This window comes from Epinephelus fuscoguttatus, linkage group LG10, assembly GCF_011397635.1.
Source record: "Epinephelus fuscoguttatus linkage group LG10, E.fuscoguttatus.final_Chr_v1".
In the NCBI taxonomy this organism is placed as follows: Eukaryota; Metazoa; Chordata; class Actinopteri; order Perciformes; family Serranidae; genus Epinephelus; species Epinephelus fuscoguttatus.
In genome coordinates, this window is record NC_064761.1 from 39,309,729 (window position 1) to 39,332,958 (window position 23,230).

The 23,230-nt window shown below is 43.3% G+C and overlaps 1 protein-coding gene across 2 annotated transcripts; it reads right to left on the reverse strand.

Annotated features, from left to right (window-relative positions):
• Positions 1-1,118: 1,118 nt before the first annotated feature.
• On the reverse strand, positions 1,119-22,962 carry zmp:0000001174 (retinoic acid-induced protein 2). 2 transcript variants are annotated; one of them, XM_049588667.1, is made up of 3 exons: positions 22,781-22,962; positions 19,409-19,520; positions 1,119-6,590 (listed from the first exon to the last, which is right to left on the reverse strand). In XM_049588667.1, the coding sequence occupies exon 3, from the start codon at positions 6,511-6,513 to the stop codon at positions 4,879-4,881; it is 1,635 nt and encodes a 544-aa protein (XP_049444624.1). In that variant the 5' UTR covers positions 6,514-6,590; positions 19,409-19,520; positions 22,781-22,962; the 3' UTR covers positions 1,119-4,878. The 2 variants fall into 2 exon arrangements, with proteins under 2 accessions (XP_049444624.1, XP_049444623.1); XM_049588666.1 differs by lacking the exon at positions 19,409-19,520.
• Positions 22,963-23,230: the final 268 nt, after the last annotated feature.

Below are 23,230 nucleotides of genomic sequence, written 5' to 3' on the forward strand. Positions count from 1 at the left end.
ATATAAAGTTATCTTTAACATCTCTAGCTAAAGTTAGCCTAACGTTAGCTCCTAGCTGCGTTGTTCATCATGTCACCTTGTTTGCTGGGAGTTCATTAGCCTATTTTGTTCTAGTTTTGTACTTTGGTGATGGTACATCATTGTTAGCTGTTGTCCAAAGGGCTCTAGTTAAGCTAACGTTAACTTCTGGAGCTTAGCTTCATTAACTTATCTGTAATGGCAGAGATAACAAAGGTTGGCAAACGTTATGCTGAATGATTCAGTGTAAATACTGTAGCACCAAACTAACGGAGAGACACTCTTGGTAAAGATGGTAAAAAGGCCGTTATCCTTTTCTCATATTCTGAGCCAAAAACCTTAACTTCAGTGGTACTTTGATGCACCAAAATTTCCAGTTTCCAAAGGCTTGTTCACAAATAATTCACAGCTTACACACGTACACTGTGACCTGTAAATTTTGGCTTGTCATTTAAGCTCTTCATCGAGCTTCTCAACAATAAAATGATGAATATATCCCTCCAATGTGTAGTTTAGGCCCTTTTGGTTACTTCTCAATGACATCTGATCGTTATGTCCCCAAAAATCATCAATTGCCTCCTGCGAAATGCCGTGTACTGTGACACCTGCCATGGCGCTAGTCACTTAATGTTGATATTTTGTTTGAGTGAGTGGAGGGGGGCGTGGCTTAGAAATAAAATTTGGCATTGAAAATGGAAACACTGGCTGAAAAAAAAAAAAATCAATTGAAAAATATAACTCAGGCATTAAAAATGATCCTTTTCTCTTTGTTTTTGCATTCTGATGTGTTTTTCAATGACGGTCTTTTGTTTTTTTCCTCTTCATGTCACTCTTTCAGTGTCAGCTGAAATATATATGTACTTCAATATATAGGCTAATATTTAATATATTGTGCTGTGCTTGGCCCTACCCTCAAACTACTTCCCTTCATATCGAAACAGTGATAGCAAGCGATTTTCCCAGTGCAAACATTTCCTTATTTAATGTCAAATTGTTTTTATTTATATATATTTTTTATTTATTTATTTATTTTTCATTTTTGATGCCAAAACCTACCCAGCTGGCACACAACCGACCTGCAACATTAAAATGTGGTTGAAATTATGTCAGTAGTTGTTCCAACATTTAAATAACATTGAAACATGCAACATTTAAAGTTCATGAAACAACACTGCAAAATGCTGAAAAAAAAAGTGACTCAGCCACGGTGTGTGACGTTGATCCAACAGTGAATAAACATTAGAATACCAGCTGGGTAGCGTCAGCGTTCTAGCTCCATAATACTCTAGATAAAATGGACTGTTCTGAAGAAAAAGGCAGAGACAAAACAATTCAGACGTTGGAGGTTTTAGTTCACTTCCATATAAAAAGCACACACACTGTACAGTAAGCAAACATTTAACTGCCAGCACATTTCAACTGGTGTTTCTTCACTGACATCTCAAAATAACAGTTCTCTGAAGCAAAAAGAGCTTCAGGCAACCGACGGTTACAAAGGAAGCAGTTCTTTTTTATATCCAGTCACACTGAGTCTCCTAACTGACCATCCAGTATATACACAGACTGTATAAATAAAAGTTGTACAAAGAATAAGTTAGGGTGAAATCCTGTACAACTAAAGTGATCAGAGGAGCTTTTTGTTGAACAGACCGCAGACATGAGTTAAAGTGAGATGTACTGGGATCGCTTAAGTACATCACTATAAATAAAGAACAGGTAAAAAGTTGAGCTTCTGGGTGTTTCCATCCCTCCTTTGTTCATCCTGACACACTGCATATGGCTGCTATAATTCACAGGTTTCATAAATGCTATCATCACAAAGGGGCAGCACAGTTTTAGAGTAGGCGGGACACCCTGTAACTTTTTCAACTAAACTATGACAAAGTGCACTCGATAGGATAAATAAACTGACACACAACAATACTCTCACATTCACAACTCTGATCATAACCATGGGAGTGAAAGAATACCATGCTCCACGAACAACAGTAAGTATGACACCAAACCACTGGAAACTAATGTTTTACACTTGATAAAGGGGGTCTCACCAAAACTGGTTCTAATAACAGACTAATAACACACGTAACAAACATACCAACAGGATTTTATCTCACTGAAGCCGAGACAATGCTCATCGTTTCTACTTTAATCTGACTGTTTCCTTCAACTTCTTCCCCTCCTTCACATTTTAAGTCGATTTAAAGCTGGGGTAGGCAGAAATCTGGAACAGGAAACAAATTGAAAATACACCCTCCTGCAGCTCCTCTCTCTCTGTCCTGAGACCCTTCCACCAGACGACCACAGGGACATGAACTAGGCCCCCGAGAAGTGTGCCAGACAATTTAGCATAGCCTGTGTATTCCAATACCCATACCACCATACTATATAATATGCCAGAGAAAGATTTAATAGGTCCTAGCACATAATATGTCAAATGCAGTATGCCAAAAATACCAGGATGTTCTACTCCACTTGGTAAGTGGCGCCTCTTCTCTATTAAAGCAAGAGGGTCAACATTCAGGGCGTAATGTTATGAGAAAGTACTATATCCCAATTGTGTGCATACTGCATACAAGAGTATGTACTGTTTAAGGGCAGCTGCAGTATTCGATTCAGAATGCACCCATCCTAACTACAACGTCCTGGTCTGTCACAATGTTGTCGTGCCCAAAACGACTTTTTCCCATAGACTTATATTGTGAAAGAGACATCTGTAAACCTTTGAGCATCACAACCACCTCCCAAAATGACTTGTTTCAGTATCAGGATTTGATCCATTTGAACTGATATTACTTCAAGAAGTCGAGAAGAGCCATACAATTAAATAATTTAATTCCCATTCAAGTTAGCGGAGCGCTAAACCGGAAGTTAGTCACTCAGTTGACAAAGTCTCTTGTGCGTTTGCTCTATGGGTTCACTGATGTGGAAGATCTGGTCTTCATCCGCCACTGAACAACTTTCATAGGAATGAACGGGGCCCTGTCTCCAACACTATCCAATTTTGTTTTAGATCCATGGTATGCATGGGCTTCATATGGTGACCCAGTGTTTTCCCTACATTGAGGGAACAAGACATAGCTGCTAGCCACCCTGCGGTCTCTCAGCCTTGCTCCCCACAGGTGTGGACTGATTCCTCGGAAAGAGAGTGGCAGCAGCTTGGGAGGTAGACCTTAAGTCGGTGGCTGCAGCAACTTGAATTCAGCCACTGCAAACTCGCCCAGCAGGCTGGTAGCCAGTGGCTAGCAGCGCTGGGTCTAACAGAGAATCAGGGTTTGTGCCGACTGGATTTGGGTTGCTGCAGCAGCTGACTGGGGGCCGTCTCTTAAGCTGCTGTCTGCTCTTCTCCCAGTAAGGTGGTCTGTGGTGGCGGGGAGTGAGGCGAGGGCCAGTACTTCCAGACTCTGGCTAACATCAACTACATAAATGTGCATATGAGCCTTTAGCTCCAGTTAGCAAAAGGCTAAACTGTTAGCAACATTTTCTCTCCATCTCTGAAACATTTCGCTGATATTGACACAAGTTTTATTTGGTTAATTGTCAGACTCTCTTTTAGACCCTCTTCTTGATAAGTCTGTCTTCCTGTTTTCTGGTTTCTTTGCAGTGTAGGCAATTGTTGACAATGCTTAATTGAACAGCAACTTTCTCTACAGGATTCTCTTTCACTGAATGGACGTGCACACACATCTGCATTTGTAGAACAGCCAACAGAAACGCCCTCTCTCTGAAAATGACCTGTGATTGGCTCAAGTCTCCCATCACAGGCCATTTTTTCCTAAATCCTGAAAACAGAGCCAAGAGGAGGTGCAGAAGTCCAGTTTTCTCTCAGACAACTTAAACAACATGATTGATTTTTGCCCATTGAAGATAAATCAAACTGCCTACCTCAGCTTTAACTGCTGAAATCAACATTAACACTTCCACCTAGATTGACTTCATTAGTCTGTTAAAGGAAACAGCAGGGGGCTCTGGTGTTTTATGCACTTGCTGTGAGGTGTTTTCTCAGCTTGTATTTTGAAGCCAGATCAAAACCGTCTAATTCAGCCAGCAACAAAAATAGCTCTTTTCCAGAAATACTTTCCTCCTATTTAGACAGGCCCGTACAAAGTTCTGTTCAAATGTGACAACAATTAAGACATCCCTTTTTTCCCTGCCGTTAGACACAATAATAATGTATTTAGTCTCGACTGATGGCTGTTGCCAACATTCATGTGAATGAAATTGTGGCTCTGGCTTTGCCAAGTCCTTATTAGCCTGTCATGCTAAACCCCTACCAATCAGACGGGAATGAATCGCTCCAGTGAGCTACTGATGACTATGGGAATTTCCGATGATGGGACATGTTTTAACAGTCACGTCCTGCCAGTACACACTGCTCCGCTCTGAACAGTGAGAACCTCAACTATCAGGTTTTTTTTAGGTCTTCAGTGCACTTAAATAAAAACTACACGTGGAAACAAACCGTGAGCCCAAATGGAAAAATGGAACCCATGTGTCTTTGCTGTAATTATAAAGTCAAAAATGTTCCTCAACATCTCCGATTCATAAAGACAATCTCCAAAGCCACATGGAGAGCCCATTAAGCTGCCATACACAAAACATCTCTGGTTTAGTATAACACTGGAGCGTAGTGCATTATAAAAAAACACAGCAAGTCAGAAAACTCCACTGGAAAGCATTTCTGTAACGACTGTGTCACACTCAGACATTCATGAGCCTCAGTTTATAGGAGCCAAACTCTGATCGGACGTGTAAGTGTATGAGTTTGATTACAGAACGTCCCCACATGTGTTTTATGTTACATGCTCTGGAGGGATTACCAGAGAGCGGACCAAGCAATTAATCCCCCTCCACTGAGCACTTTCACTTCCTGGGGAGCAGCGCTGCAAGTCTCTGCTTCTTCATGGGAAGGAAATGGATCTCCTGTGAGCTGACCTTCTTCAGTTTGATAGCTCTGTTCTTGGGGACCTTTTTATGCGGGTTGTTGGGGTCGTGCTGCTCCCCGTGTGAGGGAGACGGCACTGCGTAGAGCTGCTGCAGAGACGCCCCCTGGCTGCCGTCCCGTTTGATGGAAAAGTTCTTGGTGGAGACTCCTGAAAGGCCTTTAATCTTCCCGCAGAGGATGGCAGGGATGGCGTCCTTCACCGAGACGATGACCTTGGCCGTCTGCGAGGCGCTGACTATCTCGAGGTTTCCTGCTCCGCTCAGAGACGCCTGCTGAGAACTAGACCCACCAGCACTGCTGTCAACCACCCACTTGTGCTGACGGCTGAACTCCAGTGAAGCCAGACTGCCCAGGAGTTTGGAATCTAAACTCTGAGTGCATTCGACACCCAGAGACAAAGACGTGCTGCTACTATCCTGACCAGAGTGGAACGCTACTTCTCTGTCTGACTGAACACACTTTTTCCTCACAGCAGGCACTGACAGGTCAAGCACACTGTCCTGCTGCGGACTGGGGTATTCCTGTTTTAGTTCTACCGGACATGCTCTGACAGAAAGGTCCAGAGCCTGTCCTTCATCTAGAGGAAGAGAGGACGGGGAGACATTTTGGGGCTGGAATGATGGCATGCATCTGCGTGAAGACAGCATAGGAGAGGTAGTATCTTTTGCAGAAGTCTGAGTGCTTTTGCTCACAGTGCAAACTGGTTTTGGCATGTTCCCCTTTGAGTCCTCAGTCTGAGGAACAGGGATGGGGATGGGAAGAGGGATGGGCAGAGGCACTGGCAGGGGGATGATGACAGGGTAGGGAACTAGAAGTGTGGCAGGAGGGACTAACGGGGCCAGAGGGGAGGTGTAGGGAGGTGTAAGGGGAGGCAGTGGGAAGAATGCGGAGCCTGGTGACTGGCAGGTGGATGAACCTGCCTGAGAAGGAAAGAGATCCTGTAAGATGGCCGCAAACGCTGGATTCTGCAGCAGAGAGAGCAGATTAGCCTCCTGCGTCTGTCCTGCTGTCTTCTGGTCGACGGCTGGAGGTAAACCAAACGTCAAAGGGTTCTGACACAAGACGTTGTTCTGGAGCGGCAACTGAGGGCAGTTAGTGGTTTGAGGAATCACAGAGGGGCTCATGTGCTGGAGGACCTGCTGATCCAAGACCAGGGGAAGTGAAACTGGGCTTTGGCTTGTTATCAAGTACGGTGCTGCCCCCATTTGGCCGAGCTGAGACCCGGCTGCTCCAGCCATCTGGAGGTGGATGGGCAGCATCAGCGGGCTGTCTCCCAGGCACACTGGGTGTAGCACAGTCGTGGCGACTTTAAGCGCCACACCTCCCGGAGATTCAGCGTTGGGACTCACCACCGACGGTGCCGGAGGCTCCACCAGGTTAGACAACCCTCCTTTGCTCAGTCCTGTCGCGCTGCTGCCACAGGAATCAGCAGGAATTAGTGGATTGACTCCGTCCTCCACTTTACTGGGGGTTTCTCTTCCTCCCACCTCAGCGCTGCACACATCAGTCTGGGACTGTGTCATGTTTACAGACACATCGTCGCTGCCCTCCATTCTTCAGTTTGAGGAGCCAATCGAAATCTTCATCAAGCGCTAGTGGCAGGTCTCATCCATTTTTCTCCCAGGCAGCCCTGAAACACAGGAAGCAGGATGTTTAATGATGTGCAGTGGTTTCAAACTTTTGATATAATGTGGAAAATCTTACAAATGGACCCAAAACTGTATACAGTGTTGTTGAATTGTCTGGAATGTGAGCGATGCCATTTGAAGGACTAAGGTCTATGTTTTGTCTGTTACAGCTCACAAAGGACGACTGTTAGGTATGTTTGTTATATTCAGCATCAGCGGGGGCGGCAGGGTGGTGCAGTGGTTAGCAATGTCGCCTCACTGCCTCACGGTTCAAATCTGCTGGCCAGCTGGGGCCCTTCTGTGTGGAATTAGCATGTTCTCCCCGTGTCAGCATGGGTTTTCTCTGGCTTCCTCCCACAGTCCAAAGACATGCAGGTTAATTGGTGACTACAGTAAATTGCCTGTACGTGTGAATGTGAGTGTGAATGGCTTTGTCTCCATCTATGTTTCAGCCTTCTGATAGTCTGGCCGGATCATAAATGAATTATGATGACTTTTATGAGTTTTACAGCAAAATATTCCATGAAATTAAGATTGAGACAGATGACAAAAAGAGCCCTCCAGTGATTCAGTGCTGCACTTCAAAGCAGCAGAGGCTGAGATATCCAGACTTTTAGGCAGCTTTCACATCAAGGACCCGGGGTGAGATCAGAGAACACTTGACTACAAAGTCCAGTTCATTTGATTATCGTGAACACTGTGTACCAAACCAGGGCACAGGTTATCAATCTGTGGTCACTTGAAAAGATGTTCTCGGGTAAAGTTCACATCGGGTGTGAAAACCAACTGTACCCAAACATGGAAGTGCTGCTATTTAATGTAAGCAACAGCCAGCGAGTAGAGTTGCAATTATCCAGCTGGTCTCCTCTGAAATCTGCATACGTGTGCAGCACCCAATGATGTCATCCTCTAAACTACAAGGCCGTGGGTGATAAAGTTAGAAGGCAGGAGAGCAGGTCGTTGTTGGCATCGTCTCCATAATATAAAGTTGACTCCATTGTTTGGGCCTGGGATCTTTTGACTGGTGCACTTTTCTACACTGTCGCAAAAATGTACGGATACGGTACGGAACAACAGTAATAATATGAAAGCTGTGCGGTGGCGGAGTGGAGAGGGGGAATAATTATACTTAAGCACAGTACTAAGCAGTTGTACCAAATATGAAAAAGGCCTGTACACATGCTGCATTTTTTGTGCCCTCAAATCCATTGATTTCAATGTAGATGCACCAAAGATGAGCTCAATATTGAGAGTGATGCCATCATGACATGCAAGTGCTCCTAACACCTGTGTTTGATTCAACGTAAAATTGTCCATCGCACTCATTGGACCAAAGTTGGACTATTTAAAATGATACGGTCAGTTATGGTCACATAACTTCAGATGCAACCTGCCTCCATGCTCTTGAAAGTTGGCACAAAGTATGCACAAGAGTTGCACCCAGTGCCTCTTAAAAGCAGTTTAAGACATATAAAGGAATGTCTCCAAAAATGTAACGTATAGCTCCAAAAAAAAAAATAAAAAAATAAAAAATCCCTGCTTCCTACATTTCCCATAATCCAACTTTCCTTGCCTGGTGAACACACATCTTTGAAGCTTTACACTTCCAGTATGTAACACAGACTCTCTGTTACAAAATTATAATCTGCAAACCCCATCTGAGATAACCCCGATGACATCACTTTGACATCATCAAGGTCACGTTCTCAGGCCTGAAAGAGCTCCACCAGAGCAGCAGAGGAGATTCTACAACAGTTATCACAGACTGAGAAGATCTGCCGTGTAAACTGACACTGTGACACAAAATTGGTGAAATGCCACTTTTAAATAGCGTCCAACCACTCGGCCCAGTTCCTTCATTTTCACTCTGTGATAGAAGCTTATCACCTTACAACTCATCCCATAAATGATGACATAAATTATCACAAGTAACAAGAGCCAAGCCGCTGTAATATAACACAGGAAATTGAGATTGAGAACATGACTGAGGCTGTTGTGTGTCCCAGAGTCCAGTTATCTCCAGCTGTTACTGCCATCAATAATTAAAAGATAAACAAAAACTGGTCCAACGTGAAGGTAATGAAGGTGTGGTTGTTATGTGTCTGACGTAAGCACTTTCAACACCTGATTCAGATGCTACACAAATAAACTTAATTACCGTCAGTTACTGTCAGCTAACATAAATCTGGAGCCTATCCCAACTGTTGGGCGAGAGGCAGGGTACAACCTGGGCAGGTCCCCAGACTATAATGAGGCTGACACATAGAGACAACAATTCACGCTCACATTCACACCTACGGACAAGTCAGATTCACTAATTAACCTGCATGTCTTTGGACTGTGGGAGGAGCTGGAGAAACCCCACGCTGACATGCAAACAGAGAGGAGGTCCAGCAACTGGCAGCAAGGCGTTCCACCAACAACCTGCAGCTGAACACCTCAAAAACAAAAGGAGGTCATCATGGACTTCCGAAGGATCAGAGCTGACCACCCCCCTCTCTACATTAACGGGGACCGTGTAGGGAGGGTGGCATTGTCAGAGGAGCTCTCCTGGTCCATGAAGACCAAGACAGTGACGAATACGACCCAGCAGCAACTGCACTTTCTGAGAATTCTCAGGAGAAATAAACTAAATCAGGAGCTGCTGGTGACCTTTTATCGCTCCACGATCAAGAGCGTATTCACATACTGCGATTTACATTCTTTCATTTGCCAATCTTTGCGTGTTTGCCCTCCTCCACTTGCCTCTCTTAGTTTAGGTCTGGAGTTGAAGAGGTTAAGCCCGGGGTAATGAGCCAGCTGAAGACGCTTTTAATTTCGAGACTAACTAGGAACTCCTGAGCTACAATATCTAAATTTTTACTGAAATAAAGTGTCTAGTTTTTAATTGATCCGTCTGTGTACCTCTCTGTCACCGCAGGGCAGCATCTCGGTTGTTATCGCGCCTTAATAAACCCACTGCGTATTGGTTTTCCTCCTCACTACATGACACTTCCACACAACACATGTCCCGCCTGCGCTGGCTGTCAACCCTCATCCATCTGTAGTGATGAAACATCCCCTGGGTGGGTGCAGATACAATGCATCCGATGTCAGCCAGGTCAATTATTCATACTGATGGGAGCACCAGGGACGATGCTGTTCAGGTCTTAGGAAGGGGAACAATTTAAACAACCCTGAAATGCAACAGCAAAGTGTCTCAAACCTTTTGAATTAACAACTCAATTAAGTGCACACATGCAGTTCCAATTTTCTAGCTAAAGCGTGACACTTTTTTTCTTCTTTGTGAACAGCCTTCAATGTGGTGTTGGGTTGCCTGACTGAGCAGCGAGGAGGAGCGCTCTGTGCCCCCAGGCTGGCTTTATATTGTTCTGTAGCATAGACGAGACATTGTAACACGGCTCTGATGGATTACACGCAGGATTCTATAGCCAGACGGTCGGCCGATAACCTGGTTGCTGTTTCACACATGTGAAAGGTCTGGGAAGCGTGTGGACCTCGGGAATACAAACACACGCTTTAACACACCCTGTAAGACCCCAATAAAAGCTGTTGTGCATTTATAGCTCGAGGCTTCTGTGCTGGTTTACGACAGTCCTGAGTCAGGGGGCATTTAAAGGGAAGATTCGCCACCTTTTATGTGGGTGTCTGATCAGTGTTGTTGGAAGATGTAGTTAAATGAGACATAATTTTCTCAGTACGTGCTACATCGACCGAGAAAGCTGACTTTGCAGCTGCATTCAGCACCGTCATCTGACTTGACTGCAATGTAGTTGGAGGAAGGAAGAACCACAGTCTGGATTTCGCCTCCTGAGGCTGCACTCAACAGCAGAACTTCCCTGTTTTCTTTGCTTGTGCTGCAAACTAGCTATGTTTCCAACAGCAAAAATGGCATCCTTAAATGTTAGTACAGAGAGGGCAGCCTCTAGTTCAGCGAGTAGAGTGTCCGGCCCACGTAGGCTGAGCCCCTTGCAGCGGCCCGGGCTTGATGCCACCCTGCAGCCCTTTGCTGAATGTCATCCCCATTCTCTCTCTCCCTTTCCTGTCACCCTCTAGCTGCACTGTAAAGCCAAAAATAATATGATTAGTACAGAGGATGATGTGGACGAGGATACATTTTTACCTGCTAAAAAATGCTGTAGAAAGCGGCTGCATAAGAGGATATGTTCAGTGCCGACCCTTTACACCCTGAGCAGCTGAGAGCTAACACCAGCTGGCAGTGCTCAAATTGGCATCTAACCAAAAACTTATTTAAAAACAACACCAACTTCGAGATGAGGAAACTGAAAGTGCTAAAATGCTAACTCATTTCCGGGTTTTGGGACTCCTGCTTCACTCTATAGAGGAGTACGTCGTGCATCCTGGTACATGTAGGCATTGCCAGCATGTCTCTGTACGCAGGAGAACTAATACAGCACCCACTGAGGACTGTATTGTTTCATTTACCATCAGCACTGACTGGAGATTCACATCAGAGTTGGTCAATTTTCCCATTCAGGGTTGTGATGAGCAGCCAGGTCATGGTTGTATATGTGCATGTAACAGACTTATGTACCACACATGCTGCTTTGTCTTTTTGGCCTTTTGTCCAAACAATAACCTGCTAACAGGACTTTTTACATGTTTAGACTACGGCTATCAAAATAATGCATTCATTTCGACTAATGAATCACAGAAAAAATAACACAGTAAAGTGGCTTTGTGACATGATGGAGGCAGACGAGACGATGCTGGTTGGCCCTGTGAACGAAACATTTACATTTAAAAAAACACCTACATGGAACTGTTGATAGGAGCACCGTCCTCTACAACTTCTGAGTAAAGAATTTTCTTACAATCTGAGAACTTCAAGCCTGAAATATCACCTCAACACAAAGCATTTAGCAGCGGTCCGAGCTACTAGCAGCTGGTCTCATCAAGCCACACTCGACCAGGCGTACAAACTGAGTAAGTCTATCTGAGACTGACTAACTCCCTTGCAAAATGGACTGCAGACCAGTTTAGGTGGTAGAGGACAGAGGGCAATTGTGTCCAAAATCCAGCAGCTTTACTACAACACATCTGCCAAAATTCATCTGACTCTAAATGTTTTCATACTTTTACAACAAAAATTGATGTATGCAATTTAGATTAATCAATCACAGAGCATGTATTTAATAAAATTATTTTTTTAATAATAGACCGATACATCGGCCGGCCGATATATCGGGCCGATATTTGAGTTTTTTACTTGTATCGGCATCGGGCGATATGCGCATGGGTTCGCGGATTTATTTTTCCCTGGCATGATTTACAGACAGGCATCCACAGGCAGCTCTGTGTTGCCGGAAGACCCTGCAGCGGCCATGCAGCGAATCCTACTGTGTACAGTAGTTGTTTTATTTATGCTTTAGCTTAAATATTTGTTTATTTTATAAAGACATTACTGGAAGATTTAAGAGCACTGAACTCTTTCTTTTTTTATTTGAATGTATAATAATAATAATAATAATAATAATATTCTACCTGTTCTACCTCAACTTTCCATCTTGTTTTAGTATTTTTTTACTGTTCAATAAATGTTTCTTATTTTAAACTTGAGACCTGTAATATTTGTTATCATTGTGTCATTTTTTTTTTTATGTAAATTGAGGGAGCAAAAGCAGTATCGGCCCAAATATCGGCTCAAGAAAATCGGCAGTCCATAATCCGTCATCGGCTAAGGGTGATGGAAAAAAATCGGCATCGGCCTTAAAAAATCCATATCGGTCTATCCCTACTTGACAGCCCCACTGTACTGAGGAACAGAGGCATCAGAATGAGCTACGATGCACCGTTGCAGCCAGGTAGCCTTCTGATAATAGCACTTTTTCAGGCTTCTGATTGGCCAACATTACCATCATCTTCTTTGCATGGCTTTGGGGTTCGGGTTAGAGCGCCTTGTGTTTTTGTCCTCTTCCTTTGGATGGAAATTTTTATAAATCACAGCATGAAGTGGATTTTTTCTTTCTTTGTTTTTTGAGAACAGAGGAAATACCCGTTTTCAAAAATACCCATGTATCTGAGGACGAGGCCTCCACACACACACACACACACACACACACACACACACACACACACTTTTTCATTTCTCTTTCTCTAACAAACTATGGAAAATGGATCTGACGTTCTAAATTAAGATCCTGAGTATGAAATCAGGATGTATTCTATTTTTCCACGTTTTTGATGCTATGGCCTTATTTGCCTTCCAGGAAGTCTGAGACAAGACATTTCCTGCTTGATAACGTGGTCATGAGATCTGTGACACGATAAAGCCTGGCAGACCAATATGAAAGAAGCCTTTCTTGGCTGAAACTCCCCTGCTGCCACAGACTCGGGTGGTTTGGCCCCGAATGAGCACAAAGCGAGGAGAAATAACCGAGATAATAAACCCAGTCTAATGGCCACTCTTAACTCAGCTGTCAGGGTGAAATAACTTTTTATGCTTCAGCTTTCTGTTTTATGGGGAGATATTAAAGTAGTGAGCATTACTCTGAACCCTCAGATCAGGTGACCTGATGCTAATCAGTAATCACCTCCAGGGCGACATGCTTCCCCCCTCCAGCAAACACAGCAGCTCACAGCTCCCCCTGCTCTTCGCTTAGATCATGTGAGCGAAACGTCGAAGAAGGAAGTTTAACCAGCAGAGTCGAAAGTGAGCCAAAGTACACAGAGATCATCTTTGTTTTTTCCCTGCTACAGTATCGGACTCTGTGACTCTGCTTTGTCTCTGTGTTATCACAGAGAGGGAAGGTCAGAGGAAGATGTCACATACACGTCATCATCAAACCTTTTTCATTCCTGCAGACATCCCACAAGTCAGCTGAATCTACGTTTAGAGTTGTGCCTCCTAAGTTAAAGGTCCAGTGTGTAAGATTTAGGTGAATATATTGGCAGAAATAAAATGTTTTCTTTAGTGTATAATCACCTGAATATAAGACTTGTTGTGTTTTCGTTACTTTACTACTCATTTATACTACCTTTACATACAGAAATAGGTAAGTCTGTTTCAAACATTGTAAACGTCACTGCTCTCATACTTTGATGTGTCCTTTATGATGGCATAGATACAGCCGATAGATGGCACTAGAGGGCAGAGTCAAGAGTTTAACACAACAACAAAAAGGGTGGCATCAGACAAGGTTGTAATAATGTACCTTTTAACGGAGGTAGCGTTGTGGTCAGTGGTGGTCTGTTCAGCCATTATACAGAAAAGTCTTTTCACTATATTACGGATTTGTTCTCCAGCCCTGATGAAGACCAACAGTGGTCCAAACATGTTGGCTTTTTAATGAGTTGGCCATTATATTAAAGGCTTTTTAATCTAATCTTTCCTTCCTCATTCTCATTTTTGTTTGGAGTGCCTGGATTCTTTTCCTGTTTGCAGTATTTTGGAGTTCCCTCCTTTTTTGGATCTACACTCTACAACACAGAGCAACCAGTTATCTGTTTTTTTATATTATGGATTTATTCCATTCTGCCAGTGGTACTGCTCCCTTTCATCTTTATCTTTATGGTTTCAGAAAATGTGCACAAACATGGACAAAATGAACACAGAGTACAGACAGAAGGCTCCATCCATCTCTGTCCCTGTATTTAAGGGTGCATTCCTTCGGTGGAGAACGCTGAAAAATTTCACACCTTCATTTGGTTCGGTTCACTTTCACACTGCATTTTTTAAAGTGGACCAAACCGCCTGGACAACATCACACAGTTACAATAGCTGCTTGTTTGGGGGCGGTATTGCCCAAAACGGCCACTGACCAGGAAGAAAAAAGCATGAGGAAGAAGAAATCCCGGCTCATCAATTGGCCACAAGCAACTGCGATATAGTCCTCTGACCATCTATCAATAAGCGCCTGCACCTCCTCATTTCTCCACATCTGCCCACAAGACATTTTCCAACTTTTTCTTTTTTTTTTTACCTCTGCTTCTCACAGTTCGCTGTTTTTTTGTTTTTTGTTTTTAACCCAGAATGCACTGCGCTCTACATCACTTCCTCTCTTTGGTTCACTTCCTCTCTTTGGTTCGCTGGAAAGTCTGTCTGCATTTCCCACTGTAAGCAAACTGCACCAGGGTTCACTTGCAAGTGAACTGAGACCCCCAGTTTTCAAGTGGACCAGGGTTCGCTCGTTTGGTCCACACCAGAGTTTGATTGAGTGTTCACACCACTCCAAATGAACCAAATTATCAATGAAAGTGGACCAGGGTTTGTTTAAAGTGGACCAACATTGAGCATAATGTTTCCTTTAAATAAAACCTGTTGGACAAATCATCCTTAAAGTCTCTCCTTATGTTTTTCTCCTTATCTTGGTCTTATACTTAAGAAATTGCTTAAAGTTCGTTACACTATTGCACAGAGGACATTAGAAACCAAAGTAAGTAAAAAATGTTCCTTTCGTGCTTATTGCTTCATGTTTGCTGTTATTTTCAGATATTTCTTTCTTTTATTTAATTTCTCTAGAGGTGTGATTTGTTCTTCCATCAACCAATTTAGATTTTATCAGTCCAACTTTATAAGAGGATACTTAGGCGTGACAACAGGAAGCCGAGGCTATCACGAGCGCACGTTCAAGCAAACAAATGGTCTCCATGGAAACAGTAGTATTTTACTGCTGTAAAATCTCTTTCAGTAAATGACTATACATCTTTCCTTGACTAAGGAAACCTTTTAAGAGATTCTGTGTAACACCCTCAAGTAATTTCATCAGCTAAGGAAAAACTAAACCTTAAGGGCTCTAGTTTCCCGGCGCAGCGCAGGGTGGCGAACCCCGCGCAGAGCTAGTTTCGAGCAGCGCAACCCGAGGCGCGCTCAGTTTGGTAGTTTGGCAGACCGAGGTGCGCTGAGATGGGTGTGGTGGCGCAGCAGGGGGAGGTGTCGACAGATCCAGCTTGGCGCAGTGACAGTTTTGCGTCAAAAGGCTTCGCTGAAGGTGCGCTAAAAGCTCGCCATCTGAAACCGGGTCTACTGTCAGCACAGGGGGAGCACAGCCGGTGTGAGCCGAAGTTTGGCTGACTGGCGGACAGTGCGCACACGTCACCAAAACCTCACAGGCAGGTTTCCAGAATATCAGGCACATTAACGATGCAGTAAATAGCCACAAAAAAACACTATTCAATGCAACTATCTGCAATCAGCACATAAATGTGTCTCTATACCGACTGTCCCGTCACATGTGATGTCAGATCAAAGGGGATTGGCACTGTTTGGCACGTTTGGCACGCGTAATGTAAACCCAACCTGATTTGATTAACACAGCTGCAAACTAATGAGTTCACACCCCTCTCAGCCAACCACAAACAGCCACAGCATCAGATAGGGAGTATATATTCAGCATCTGTCATCTTAGAAAAGTCAAAAGAAAAGAAATAGAATGAGACTGCGAGAGAGAGAAAGAGAGAGAGTGCGCGCACACGAGAGAAACGCAACATTGATTTACAATTGTGGTGACCTCCCCCCAGGCTACCTTTGCATCATCAGCCCGTGGAGGTCTGCTCGCAGTTCCGTATATTCAGACACTGTGAGCTTGGACCTCCCGGACCAAAACATCAGTTTCCTCCTGGGAGAAGTTTGGCCGTCTGACGCTGCTGCTCTCTTCTGCCATGGCAAATTGGGTAAACTCTCATTACGCCTTTGCGTGGCACATTTAAGGGCGAAGAGAGGGGCTCATTTGATTGGTGTGATGTGTGTAAAACCCACTCCACGCCTTCTCTCCTCCCTCTTTCCGACTTGCGCAGGTAGGAGGGACGGAGGTGGGAAAGAGGAGTAGCTGTGCCAGGCCGCCTGGCCACACCCAGTTGGTGAAGCACAGGTGCGCTGCACCCCCGCCTCACCCGGTCTGCGAAACTAGAGCCCTGAGTGTCATACTTAAGGAGCAAACTTTTTTTTTTTTTTTTTTAAGATATTTTTTGGGCATTTTTAAGCCTTTAACTGATAGGACAGACAAGTGTGAAAGGGGGAGAGAGAGGGAGAGACATGCAGCAAAGGGCCACAGGCTGGATTGGAACCCGGGCCGCTGCGGCAACAGCCTTGTACATGGGGCGCCTGCTCTACCACCAAGCCACCGACGCCCCTTTAAGGAGCAAACTTAAGGTGCTTTGTGCAACAGGCCCCTAGATCTTAAGTTTTTAGAGAAAAAAGGTGAGCACACATTAGCAGGTGCTGGGCTAGTGGCCCATTGGAGAAACACTTATTTGTAACATGAAGCTATTTTACTCAGTGTTTTCACCAGCTGAAATCACCTGGTCCATTTGTTTTGGAGAGGAGGAGACCTTTGAGGATAATTTGGCTCCCAGTAAAATCCTCCCGAACACTGAAGGAATCCTAACCAGGAGCAGTTTCAGCTGGTTGACATCCTCACTGGTAGATGCCACTAAATCCCTCTTAAATCTGACACACTGCTTCGTTAGAGCTCACTTATATAACCCACATCCTGGTGGTCAGATATGAACTGCTACCATCGCCTCTAGCTGAATCTAACACCTCCTAAACAGCCCGAGTGAAGCTGTGATCAGGCACACATACAGAATGCGAGGTCTGAGGTTTGTCAGAAAATTAAACACACATTAATAGCTTCAGGTTAAATATATTAATCTGCCTAAATCCAGCTTGTTGACAGAGTTAGTTTCTCATTTCCACATGATGATATGATTTGCAGATTAGGTTGTTAAAAATAGCATCAGTGTAATGCACTTTCCATTAAATATGAGCTAATGTTGGAAACACGCAACACAAACAAACCTGCAATCTGGGTTTTAAGTACTGATAAGACCTGCAACACATCTAACGCCGTTTGTACCTCCCATCTGTAAGAGGTTTGTGTTCACTCACCAGTAACAGCTAATTGAGTAAATAGAGACGTAACAGAGAGCCAAATGAAATCCCTCCCCTGTCCCTGTAACTGTAATGATTTCCACATTTCCCTTTTTTTTCTTTCCTTGCGCAAGTCAACAGCAGAGAGAAAACAACAACGCCTAAACTTCAACTGCATTAAACTGAACTGCAGTCCAAATACATCTACTCTCTTCCTCTGCCCGTAATGTTTCCTTATTCTGGGTTTGATTTGGAGCTGACACCAGAGGGAACAAAGCACCGGGGATGGATGGAGCACGGCTGATGATCTAAAGGTCATCGCCCTCGACACCCCTCCGCTCCAATAGCCAATTACATCTCATTAGAGAGACACATGGAGCCTCATCATTAGCTTCACATCCTCACACTGCTCTCACATCAGTGCAGATTTTCTTTTATTCAGCTGGTTGTCCTCCAGCTGTTCTCCTAAATGCCACAGTAATAGTCAAATTTGATGAATGATTCAACACTTCTAATGCACACAACTGGAACAGTGATCATTGGGATTATTGCCTCACTGTTTTACACAGTTTGCCACTGAGAAATCCTCATCGAAGGGTAAGATGGAGAGAATATTTAACCAAATAACCTCATTAAAATGCATTTATACCGAGAGTTAACACCGCCGGGTCAAGTATTGTTATGTATATGAACTATAGTGTACTCATTAGCAAATAGGTGGCTGGACAAGACCAGTGGATGTAAATGATTAGAGGCTGAGGTATAATTTGCACTTTTCAAAATCCCACTTGTATAAACATAAAATCTAATATTTTTTAACCACAAAAATCATGCTAACAATGCTATTGTGTGGCCAGCCTTTAGATTCTGGCTGAAACTGTTAATTGAGCTGCTGATTTTGCTCTGATATGCTCAAAAGAAGCCACAGTGGAGCAGCATATTTAGCACATTCACTTATATTCTGGCAGAATTTAACACATACACATACAAAGATATTTATAAAAATTGTTATTTTCCTCCATGAATTGTAGGGATGTCCTGATCCGATATTCGGATCAGTATCGGCCACTGATATGCCCAAAAAACGGGCATCGGATCGGACTGCATGGAAAAATGCTGATCCATGAACTCCGATCCAGCTCCAGCTCTTACTATCAATCCACCAGGCCAGCATGCAGACGGCACATACACAGAGGGGAGGAAGAGTAGCAGTCAATTTAGTTAACTGACTATTTGTTTTCTGCTCTGGTTTTTTGAGAATGATATTTTTATTTGGTTTACACTCTTACTGTTTAAGTAAAGAGCACTGATGGCATTGTTTTGGGCACAATTAGTGAAATTGGAGCCATGGATGGACTACAAAAACACTACTAAAATAACTGAAAAGGAAAGGCTGCATTGTTTGTTAAATGTCAACAGTGTCTTGTGGTGTTAATCTATTTTTTATTTATTAGAGGGCCAAAGCACAAGTGTGTGGAGTATTGCTGCTATTTTAATTTCAATGTTAGACATTTTAAAGATTTCTTGTGTTGATTCATTTTCTATTTATTAAGGGGCCAAAGCAAACCAGCTATATTTTTTATTTAATGTTAATGTTCAAGTTTAAAGTTTGTTTATTTAACCCTATTAACAATAAACAGGTCAGTTTCTCACACCAACTGTTGTGGATCATTCTAACTAACCTGATTAAGTAGGTGTTCTTTGCTTGATCAAACCTTTTCTAACATGACTGACAAAAAAATAAGTGAATATGTATAATACGTGCTTGGATCGGATCGGTATTGGCCAAAACTCAAGGCTGTAATATCGGTATCAGATCCGAAGTGAAAAAGCTGGATCGGGACATCCCTAATGAATTGGCCTCTTCTCCATCAGCAAATAATAGCTCCTTTACGCTGCCTGTTCAAGATGGGAATATCGTGCCGATATGCCGTCGCTCCATTCTGTATGTAAGGTATGTTCGCGAAATATGGGGCAGAATTGTCTCACCTCTGAGCCAGGAAACAGTGCCGAAACAATCTGTATAAACGGGACAGCTGCAGGATGGGATCATGGGCGTCACGGGTGAGATGTACTGATGATGTGTTATACGTGCGACCAACTGGGGGAGATTTAAAAAGTAATAAGTAGCAGTTAGCAGCTAACTCAAAGAAGATGTAAAGTCATGCTGTAAAGTAGTGTCTGACATGGTGAAATTCTGTAATCTGATTTAACCATTTTTTAGCAACTGCCTTATTTACAACATGTAAAGGCTTCAGCACCAAATAGGAAGCAAGTAACAGCAAGTGGGCAATTTACTAATGTCGTAAAATAAAACGTTAAAGTCTCTTAACCCTTTGAAACCTGAGCAAATTGGTACTCTTTTGATTTCTTTTAAGGCAATGAGCAACTAAAGAGGAAATTACCCCCAAAAATAACAAGAAATTAGTCAAGAAAATTAGTAAAGAACAAAAAGTTAAAAACAAACAAATAAGGAAATGACCTGGAAAGAATGCTTAAAAAAAACAGAATAATTCTGTAACATAATTTTAAATGTAATAATAACGATAATTATAAATAAAGTTTTTCCCAAGCTTTTTTCTTTATATTTAAATAATGTTAAATAAACTATTATTAAACAATCTATTTTTTTTTCTTTTGCAATTTGTTGGGCTTTTCTTACCAAGTTGCTCGTTGCCTTTATCCCCATGTTTCTGAAAGACATCACACCAATCTGCTCAGAGTTCAAAGGTTTAAATACATGTGAAAAGTGTCTGAAAGCAGCACAAGAAAAGTGATGTCGCTCCAGATTTCAAAGGGTTGAGCTTGTGTTAACTACTTATGGTAGGCATCCAACCAAAAACCCATTTACAAAAACCACTCACTTCGAGACGAGGGAACCGAGAGTGCTAAAATGCTAACTCATATAAAACCGGTTGCACAAACCATCCTTAAGGATGCATTCACACTGCCGCTATTTAGTCCGCTTTAAACAAACCCTGGTCCGCTTCCACAGATAGTTTGGTTTGTTTGGAGTGGTGTGAACGCTCATTCGAACTGTGGTGCGGACCAAACGAGCGAACCCTAAGGGGATGGATTTCCATTTTCGGTCCTGGCCAATCGATGAGTTTTCTTCTTCCTCATGCTTTTTTTCTTCCTGGTCAGTGGTCATTTCATGACTGCGTGACATTGTCCAGGCGGTTTGGTTTGCTTTATAAAGTGCAGTGTGAAAGTGAACTGAACCAAATGACGGTGTGAAATTTTTCAGCATTCCCTGCCCAGTCGAACCGAATCCCCCGGACAATCCTGGTGTGAATGCATCCTAAGTCCCACCCCCACTAGTAGGGAAAACAATTCATTGCTCTCCACTGACTGTGTTGCATGAAGGTGCCTCCCTGTCATTACTGTTTGCTAGCAAACAACACAAAAATACATATAAGCTGTTCTGTGGTGGGACACACTACCAACAGGCATCTGCAGGAAGATATTAGAAAACTGTGACATCCTGACACTCCGTATATGTGCAGCAAGCATTTGGTTTAATCTAACTAAGCTTTGTAAATCCTTGTTTTGATCATTGTTAGTTTAAATGATGATCTTAACGGGTGATTGGATCGAATAGTTATAGATGTTAAAGTATGTCACTACTGGCCATTCAGTGGGATCATTCCTCTAAGATAAGTAAGTACCAACACATTCTCACTCCGACCTCGTCACATATTGACGTTTGGTCATGGACCTTCCACATCCCGACACGACGGGAAAGGTACCCTGGGTGTGTTGGTTGTTGACGTTCTGGGATGCCGTGTCAAGTTCTGCCTCTTACATGCATTGTCTTCTTTCAAAATACACTGTTTTCACAAAAATTTAACCTCTACATACAGTCTCTTTCAAAATAAATGCACATCGGTGCAATAACGTGAATTGACAATTTTTCCTCCAACAACTAATGCATATGGTTAAGTGTACGAAAAAAGAATAGGGTTTGGCTTTACAATCTTACAGGACATGAACACCGGCCTCCCAGGTGAAAGTTGGTGTGTGTGGGACCCAAAGTGATATGTAAACTCATCTTCATTGGTCGACTACAAACATGACGTATCATCTGAAACATGGAAGTAGCTACATGCCCATTAGCCCACAGCGTCATTAACAAGCGGCTCGCTCAGTGTGTGACGTGCACTTGGAGATAAAATATAGGCCTATATTAATGAAGGTTCATTAGTAACTCAATCCACCAAAATATATCATTTAATAATTACATTAATATCGTAAACATGCAGGAGACTAGTCGACTAATGGCCCTAAATGATGACTAATGGTCGACTAGGAAAATTCTTAGTCGGGGGCAGCCCTGGATTTTTTCCTCCTCCCATCTGTGGCGCCCCCTATGGGTGATGGCATCCTTAGCATTCACCTATACTGCCTATGACACCGCCGGCACTGCCGCTTTGTCTCTAAATATGTAGACAGGGCCTACATGTCTGTAGAATTGCAAGAAATTAAATTTAAATTGCAATGTTTTCATGGAGGAGGACCCAGACACCGTTCTACTGTCTCTAAAATTTAGGTTACGCCCCTGTTTAGAGATATCGGTGAGAAGAAACTGAACATTTAAATTAGAAACATTATAAATTGCTCATGTGTGAGTAAGACATATGAAGGTGTTTGTGCAGAAGCTATTTTCTGACATCAGCTCTGTCATTGCCCATGTGATGATGGGACACCAGTCTATTGTACCAGGCCCTGATGTGACACCGCCGGGTTCATCTGAGGATATATGCCTTAATTCTCCACGGGTGACATTTTTAAACCCCCACAGACACCGTACACACTGTGACCGTGCTCCCAGACACATCTGCGTGTTGTGAGGCCGCTCACTGATGAGTCTGGTCCCTCACACAGCCGACGGTTCGCCATGAAAAGCAGGGAGGCTGTGCGCCGTGTATGCGCACGTCTCCACACATCACACGGCTGGAACATGAAAGGCTGAGGGGCGCGTGACGCTCCGCTGCCATTAACACACCAATATACGGCACCGTGAGGGGTCCTCGCGCTCAATCATAACACGTTGTTTTTAAAGTTTCCGTTGGTATATTTAAAAAAACGAGCTCGCGCTGACAGACAGTTGGCGTTAAACGAGCCGAGCGAGCTGCGCAAATCACCTTTAAACACGAAAACACGCGTTAAAACGTTTTAAAACCGAGCGCGTGCTACTGGCTGAAAAAATCCTGGTTAATCCACGTGCTAATGTTCAAACGAATTAATGTTTAAGCGACGCAGAGATGAGAAAAGCCTCCGTTCAGCCTGTCTCATCTGCTGCCCTTTAATCTAATTCTGCCATATAAAGCCAGTGTAACACAGACACTGATATTTACTCACCTTTGGATCAGAGAGGCTCATCAGCAGCTCTGCTCACCTGCTGACCTCCCTCAGGTGTCTCACACTCACACCACCAACACTTTAGAATAAATACATAAGCCTTATATTTATCTCTTCATTGCGGTCCCGTCGTAGCGACTCCAGACTGAAGCTGCGTGCGCAGCACCGTCAGCAGCGGGTCCTCCTCCTCCTCCTCTACCTCCTCCCCCATCACCTCCTCCTCCCTCCTCCTCCTCTCTACACAGGGACACAGGAATTAAATAAATAAATGAATAAATAAATAAATTTTGCAAAAAAAAAAGTAGGCACTATAATTTATTTTAATGGGTGATCAAATGGAAAGATAACCACACAACTTGAACTAAAATAAATACATGAATAAATAAAATAAATAAATTAAATTAACCCTTTGAAACCTGAGCAAATTGGCTTGGTTTCTTCCAAACACAT